The sequence below is a fragment of the Phalaenopsis equestris genome, unplaced genomic scaffold (genome assembly GCF_001263595.1).
Source record: "Phalaenopsis equestris unplaced genomic scaffold, ASM126359v1 Scaffold000002, whole genome shotgun sequence".
In the NCBI taxonomy this organism is placed as follows: Eukaryota; Viridiplantae; Streptophyta; class Magnoliopsida; order Asparagales; family Orchidaceae; genus Phalaenopsis; species Phalaenopsis equestris.
This window is the reverse complement of record NW_018164444.1, coordinates 63,962,339-63,970,064: the sequence shown is the minus strand read 5'-3', so window position 1 is coordinate 63,970,064 and position 7,726 is coordinate 63,962,339. Positions and strand designations below refer to the sequence as shown.

The 7,726-nt window shown below is 34.2% G+C and overlaps 1 protein-coding gene across 4 annotated transcripts in view; it reads right to left on the bottom strand.

The window, feature by feature from the left end:
* The window catches only part of LOC110023916 (CSC1-like protein RXW8), a 52,881-nt gene that overhangs the window by 34,392 nt on the left and 10,763 nt on the right, over positions 1 to 7,726 (bottom strand). For all 4 annotated transcript variants that reach the window (XM_020723765.1, XM_020723683.1, XM_020723841.1 and 1 more), the window contains exons 2-5: positions 5,306 to 5,452; positions 4,714 to 4,777; positions 4,385 to 4,594; positions 903 to 1,097 (exon numbers count right to left, since the gene is read on the bottom strand). In XM_020723765.1, coding sequence (XP_020579424.1) covers positions 903 to 1,097; positions 4,385 to 4,594; positions 4,714 to 4,777; positions 5,306 to 5,452 — 616 coding nt within the window. The remainder of the gene's footprint in view (positions 1 to 902; positions 1,098 to 4,384; positions 4,595 to 4,713; positions 4,778 to 5,305; positions 5,453 to 7,726) is intronic.

Here is a 7,726-nt window from a genome sequence, read left to right as displayed (position 1 = left end):
TCTTCAGGTTCTTTCCCTTCCCCTTTTTTTTTAAGCGCCGACAGAGTCATCTGACTTGATCATCAACAGTTTTCACTTTTTCACTTTGAGGACATGGTGTTTTGTTAGGATAGAAATAATGGCAGACCGACGCCTAGCCCGCCAAATAATTTAAAACTAAGTTTCAGCGCAAGGCTAAAGGGGTAATTTAGTCTTTTGTTAGTTATTATTGTGGAGTATAAATATGGTTTAATATGTTTGGGTTATGGTATGCTATGTGATTATTTGTATCATAGGGTTAAGGTTAGGGTTTGAAAGAAATTCTAAATAATTTGAATCTAAGTTTCGACGCAAGGCTAAAGGGGCAATTTAGTCTTTTGTTAGCTATTATTATGGTGTATAAATATGGTTTACTAGGTTTGGGTTATGGTATGCTATGAGAATATTATATCATAGAATTAAGGTTAGGGTTTGGAAGAGATGACCTACCTTTTGAATTATAGTGTTGTGAGAGATCGTCTACCTCTCAAATTGTAGGTGTTTATCTTTAATGTATTGTGTTGTGTTGTGTTATTTGGGATTGGTGAATTAAAATAGTTTGTTTTGCCTTAATTTTTAGGAAGCTCCTATCATATTCCTACTTCTTTTGGAAAGTATAGATGAACTATGTCCATCCATGTTTTGTTCTAGACCCTAAAGGAAATCAGACATTAGCAAGGAAGTTAAATTAGTTCTAGAATCTTATGTCAGTAACTGCAGTCTAAGGTTCCTAAAGTAAGTTGGGCGAATAAGCAAATAAGGACATCACACTAGATGAAAACTTCATAAAAAGTAAAACTGCATACACGTGCTGAATAAAAAGCAATTATGTGCATCTCAAAATTTATTGTTTAATAGAATGAAATATCAAGAAGGAAATTAACCTCTTCCCTTTGCCCCGAACCTGAACAGCTGAGTGGAGTTCTTCTCTCCTCAATGTCAAAGGCATTATCATGCAGATCATAAGATCTAGAAGTCCCTCCACAAAGGCCACATCGATTTATGGCAGGTATTCTTTTAAAGTTGAAACTGAGAGCCCTTAGGGGGACAAATTTCCTACATAGCTTCTCTGCATTAGTCTGCAAAAAATAGATTAAAGTAATTCTTAAAGATAGAAAAATAGAGAAACACCATGTAACAAAACCCTTCAGTTGGATATCAGAAGTATAAGATTCTAAAAATCCTTAATTATATCGTCTTTTCATTCCAATGACGTGTAAATAATAAAATAAACTAATAAACTTTTTTTAAAAGTGCTTGCATATGGTGTGAAAGGAAATAAAAGTAGATAATATTCATTTACACGCTCTCAGTAATGTCTCCAGACCAATATGAAGACCAGGTCCAGTGGGATATTACAACTATTATAGCCGGACTTCTGAATCCTTCTAGACACGTCATTCTTGTTGGGTGATTTCCATTATTTTCGTGGTTAATAGATTAATAGCGTAGCATTTTTAGTTTAAAATATTATGTAAACTCTTATTGACTTGGTTTTTCTACCATAATTACAGTATCACGTTTAAACTATTTTTCCCATTAATCATAACGAAAATTTTCATAATATTTGAAATCATTGCATGATTTTAACTTAGTGTGGAAATAAGATGACTATAAACTTAGGTCCTGCAATAGTAGTTTTCTTTTCTAGCACTCGGGATATGTAACACGATAGAGGAAAGTCATGGTAGAAACCAAGTGTTAACAACGCATACTTGTAAAATAAGTCAATAGAGAATTATCTAAATCAAGCCTGTAATTGAGATCATATGCCATAATAAAGTTATTCAGCACATTCGTCTCGTTGCCCAAAACATACTGCCATTTGATGAGTGTCAGCATAAGTTTTTTTTTTTTTTTTTTTTTTTTTTTTTTGTCAGCAAATATTGATCAAGGAGAAGAGCAACCATTAAAATTAAAACCTTGACATCAACTGCAAAAGTTTTTTGTTCGAATGCAAGAAATAGAAAGATAAACAAACATGATGTTGTGCAGATGCAGCTCGAAGCACACTGTAGATGTCAAAATCTCTTAGTTGTCTCATATTTCACAAAAAAACTCCATCGATGTGCCCAAAGCCTTAAAATTATCTATTAATCCCATTTGGAAGCGCAGGAGCAAGAGTCACTGTTGTTGCTACGACCAAGGGGGCTAGTTTCGTAATAGCAAGCAGTTCAAGTTCTAGTTCTTTACAAGACAAATGGGAATTGTACCTAACAAGTATGCCCTGAGTGGAATCCTATTAGACTCTTTATAGTATGTTGGAAGGATTGGTGTCAAGTTATTAGTAGTTCAGTCAAGTCAAGGAATCCCATTAGTCAGAGGTAAGGCGCGGGGTCCACTCAACGTGAAATAACGCTTATGGTATTGTAGTGGGTGCAATGTGACACAAGGAAAAAATCACGTTTGGGAGGGAGAGTTACCTGCTCCCCAATCCCATTGTGCTCTTTTTTATTGTCAGGATCTTGACATCAACCACACAAATTATTTGTTCTAATGCAAGAAATTTCAAAGACCGATAAACATGATGTTGCGTTTAGGAGTAGCTCGAAACAAACCACAAACGTCAAAATCTCTTAGTCATCGCTTATTTAATAAAAAACTCAATCGAGACCCCCAAAGCCTTGAAATAGAGATGCATCTAACTCAAGATTGTAATTGAGAGCACGTGCCATAATAGAAGTTATTCAACACATCCGTCAAATTGCCCAATACATACTGCCATTTGATTAGTGTCCACATAGGTTTGATCGAGGAGAAGAGCAGAAATTAAGGGAAAATATTGTTAACCTTGACACTAACCACGCAAATTATTTGTTCGAATGCAAGAAATACAAGGACCAACAAGCATGATGTTATGTAGGTGCAGCTTGAAAAGCACCGCAGGTGTCAAAATCTCTTAGTTGTCGTTTATTTAACAAAAAAACTCCATTGATGCTAATAGAGCTAAAAATGCCAAGACTCCGCCTGAGTGCTTAAAATCACAAAGTCAAAAACAAAATGTCAGATGATGAAATTTAATTTTGATCGCTAAATAATAAAAGTAATAAAATGGCCAATTAAGCCCAATGCCTATTATGTTGAACATCTATCTCATATCTCCTTCAAAACCCAAGTCTTCATAAACTTTGTCATAGAAATTTATTTAGCTTAAGAACATGGTAAGTCAGATCAAATGGATGGGAAACATTACTGGTCTATGCATGCAGACAATGCCTCGTGAGAACATAGCATTGCAGTTAGTGTGATCTTCATGAGTCCTCAAGGCATGATTCTAAATTATGCACTATGTATCAATTTAAAAATCTTGAATAATCAACTCATGATAACAAAAATCTACCTTAAAGCAAATTAGGGGTCAAGAGACATCATGCTCAGGGCTCACAACTAATCATGAACTGAGTTAGTAGATACAGTGCTTGACATGATTTTAGGATTCTATCTAGATGAGTAATAGGAAAAAATCCTTAATATTAATAAGTTGATGTTCAACACGTTCCCTAAATGAAAAAATTATTTTGCAGACTTCAAGATGAAGTATGAAAATGTACGTGACATCAATCCCAAAACTTAAAACTCCAATAATCAATGAAGAAAAAAAAATAAATTAATGGTGATGAATTTTGGTCAATGTATATTCTTAATTTCCATATGGATTAAGCTGTCGCGCAATCATGATGCTGCATTTTTGCTCAAATACCAATCTACTTGATATTTCATTTTAAACGAAGTTCTATTCCAAAAATTTTCCCCAACAATCAACCTCATATGCCTTCCGCTTGTTGAATCCTTTAAAGCCCTGTAAAAGCTTATGCTAATGAATGAGGAAATAATTCTGGTAGCAGATGCTCATTCAGGTAATCCGGTGGGAGACTATTAGCTAACTCTAAGCAATGATGCGGAAGAGTTTGCCAAGAAGTGTCATGGCTATCAAGACCATGGAAACTTCTTCACCAACCAAGCCTATTTCTAAGTAACTCATTTCCAATAGGTTCTAATCTAACGACCTCAAAGGTAACCAATTCTCTCTCAGTTCATCCTAGTTTTGTGGGGCATACATCTGAACAATTTCAATTTATTTCATGCATGAACCCCATTGATAATGAAAAAAACCTACAAGAACAAATTCCAGAATATGCATGAGTAGAAGCATACATTGACCAAGCATATAGAATACATCTTATACCCAATGCTTTTAATGTGCGCGCATAGAATAATTCCGTATTTTTAATAAAATGCTTCAAAGATATTGTACCTTGCTAGTAGCCTTTTGTGGAGCTTAAGATGCTAAATTATGACTTTCAACTCAACCATTTTTTATAAGAAAACAAATTTGAATTAGGCATGCATATCAAAAATCACTTACCATAAATTTGTGAAATGCTCCACTCTGATAAATTCTTTGATGTGACAAGTAACTCATTCCATGATAAGTTATGAAAAACACTTTAATGGCATCATCACGTGGCATGTCTTCCAATCGTGGTATCGAACGAACAAGAATAGTGAAATGGCTAAGTTTAGGAGGACAAGCTATAACATGATCCAGTCTTAGTTTGGAAATTCTTTGATATTCCTGGAGAAAAATAAAACAGGAACATGTATTATACTTTGATAAAGCTTCAAAGCAAATAAAGATGAGCATAAAAAAACAGTAATGAAATCTTTCCTTGAAATTCTTAAGGAAATTCTTACAAAATAAAGAAGGGTGCAAGCTGAGAAAGAGATAATATGCAAGGCAAGGCAGTGAAACCACAACCTGCAATGTGACGACATAAAACTGTCACCTAAAGGAAAAAGAATAGCTCAAGCATCCATACTTCCAGAATATCACTTTCAATAAAAAGTTATGTCAAAAGATAGATAATGCATTTTGAGATTCTCGCATAACTTCTAACTGATTTAACGCCATACCAATTGCCTCTGAGTTACCTAATTAGCTTAAAAAAAAAATTTAAATCACTTAAAATGGTAATTCAATCAAGACTTGGTGCCTATTACATATAACTTTGGACAGAACATTTCATCTGATGACCAAGATGCTAGGCATTCAAAATTCATAATCCCAGTTAATCTAGATCTCCAACCAGGTATAGATCCACCAGTCTATATCAGATCTTCAGGTGATATAAACTAGTTGCCCTCATCATGAAATAATAAAAGAAACGAATATGTGTTTGCTTGGACATTAATCAAATCAATAAATTATTGAGTTCTCTCAAAGAAAGTACCGATACAGCAAGAATTACTATACATCGAGAATGGACTAAAACATCTTTGTGCTTACCATTGAGAGCCTTCCTTAACATTGACAATTGTAAAAACTTCCAAAGATTCACGAGCCATGCGGTTGTGAGTCATTTCTTGTCCATAATAATTCAGCGGCAATACCCCAAACATGCAGATCAGGAAAGCAATGGAGAATATTCGGATACTGCAAGGTGAAAAAGATGGGCAGCATTAGTAGAATGACCAAGAACTAAGAGAATCACTTGCCTGAGAGTAATGGTGCAGCATTAATGAAAAACATTATCATGTGATAGCCTAAAATATATTTGAAATTTTAACTTGTTAAAAAAATTTGAACTGCCATTAATTTTTTATTATTCAAATTTGTTCACTTGGCAGATACTTTCAGTCAACTTTGAGAATGCCAAATTTGACCCCCTTATTTTTTTTAGTCACTTATGTTTGGCATGTCTTCTTAGAACCTGAAGGCCCCTTAAAGATAGTCCGGACCCAGTTATACGGGGTCTGAGACTGGGAACCAATCCAGTTTTGTTTTGTGCATGTATGCAATGTTAAAACTATATTTCACATAATTAAAACAGGTGGTATGCACAATTTCATTTCATAAATTTTTTAGATCTCTTGATCATCATTTGGATGCAACAAAATTGACACAATGGATGGCTTTGATTGCATGATAAGATCATTATGGTTCTGAAATGTAGAGACATTCAACAGGATTGGAATCAAATACATTTGCGCATGATGACATCTTGTATACAACGAACAATTTTGATTGGTCAAATACATGGATAAACTCATTGGGGAAAAAAGTAAATACATGCGTAAACCCCAACTTTTAAAAGGTCTTTTATCTATCATTTGAATAGTCATGAATTTTTTGGTAAGCTTGATGAATGGTTAAATCATGAAATTGAAAATTGATGAAACTCAATTTATGTCTAGTTCTTATTTTGTAGATCACAATTTTTAAAATGAATTTTATCAATCAATTGAATATTCGTGAATTTTTTGGTAAGCTCAATGAATGGTTAAATCATGAAAATTGAAAATTGGTGAAACTCAATTTATGTCTAGTTCTTATTTGGTAGATCATAGTCAATTATATAATCTAGAGCAACAACAACAACAACAAAGCCTTAATCCCACTACGTGGGGTCGGCTACATGAATCCTTTTTCTCCATTGCGTCCTATTTAGTGTCATATTTTCATTTAGTTCTAGTAAATTAAGATCATTTATATAATCTAGAGCATGCAAACAAAATAAAGAGATATATGCAAAAATAAAATTAGGAGTAGAATTATATTTGATAATTCTCCTCTTAGGGTAAGAAAATAAAATCTTTTCTTATTTTGAGATGTATTTATTTAGAGTCTATACTTGACTCTTTTATTGAGTTGTAATAATGTGTCTGTCGACGATAAAATGTGTTGGGGGTTGTTGTTGCCCGTAAGAAGCTGTCGGTCACCGGAATCGAAATCTCGTCGCCCGCTTCGGAAGGACGTTTTAATTTACATATAGATTTAAATTTAAAATCAAATATAAAAATCATACTGACCCCATATTTTTCATAGTTTAAATGAAAGAGCGATTTACCTCAAACTCTGTATCTATCCCGAGGGATAAACACAAGACTTGAGGATGAGACTCGATCAAATAAACTAAGATATATATGACGTCCGTTTGGTCTACGAAACCGTTTTATTTGCCGACAAATTTTCCTATTTAATATGAAAAATTAAATAGGGTTTATTTTAAGCTGGGTTCGGAAAAACTTCCTATAAGGGCAAACCCCTATAGTTAATTACATCTTAAATGACCGAAGTCACTTAAGAATACTCTCGATAAAAATCAGGAAAAAATTATCTTCAATGACTTCAAAAGGATAGGACTTTTCAACAGAATCGGTCAAAGAGGTGTGAAAGGGGAATGACTCAAATTTGGAACATTTATTACAGAATCCAAAGGAAGAAGAACTAGGGGATGCCATAGATCCAGAGGAGATCCTCGATGACTTCTCAATCTACCCTATGGTTTGGTTTCAATTTTGAGGAAAAATTATTCAAATGTTTCATACTGCCAACTTTATTTAATTGGGGCTTGCATTCGTGTGAACCGATCGCACAAATTGCCTGGAAGATATGAGGATTTAGGTCGTAACGAACGACAACCTCAGAATCCTAAAACGAGTTAGGGCTTAGATAGCACAGCAGAGCCATATGAATACCTAACGAAAAGGTTGAGGATTTATGTTGCATTAGTGTTGCAGGATTTATGTTGCATTAGGCGAACAACCTCGAAATCCTATGGATTGTTATTTTAATTTCTAGGAAAGGAATGATTTAGCTGGGGAAGACATGTTCTGCTGTTGAAGATGGCCGTGATGCCCACCGAGCTAGTTCCAAGCTCCTTATCGTGACGAGTTTAAGTTTTCTAGGGTGTCCAGTTATGATAGC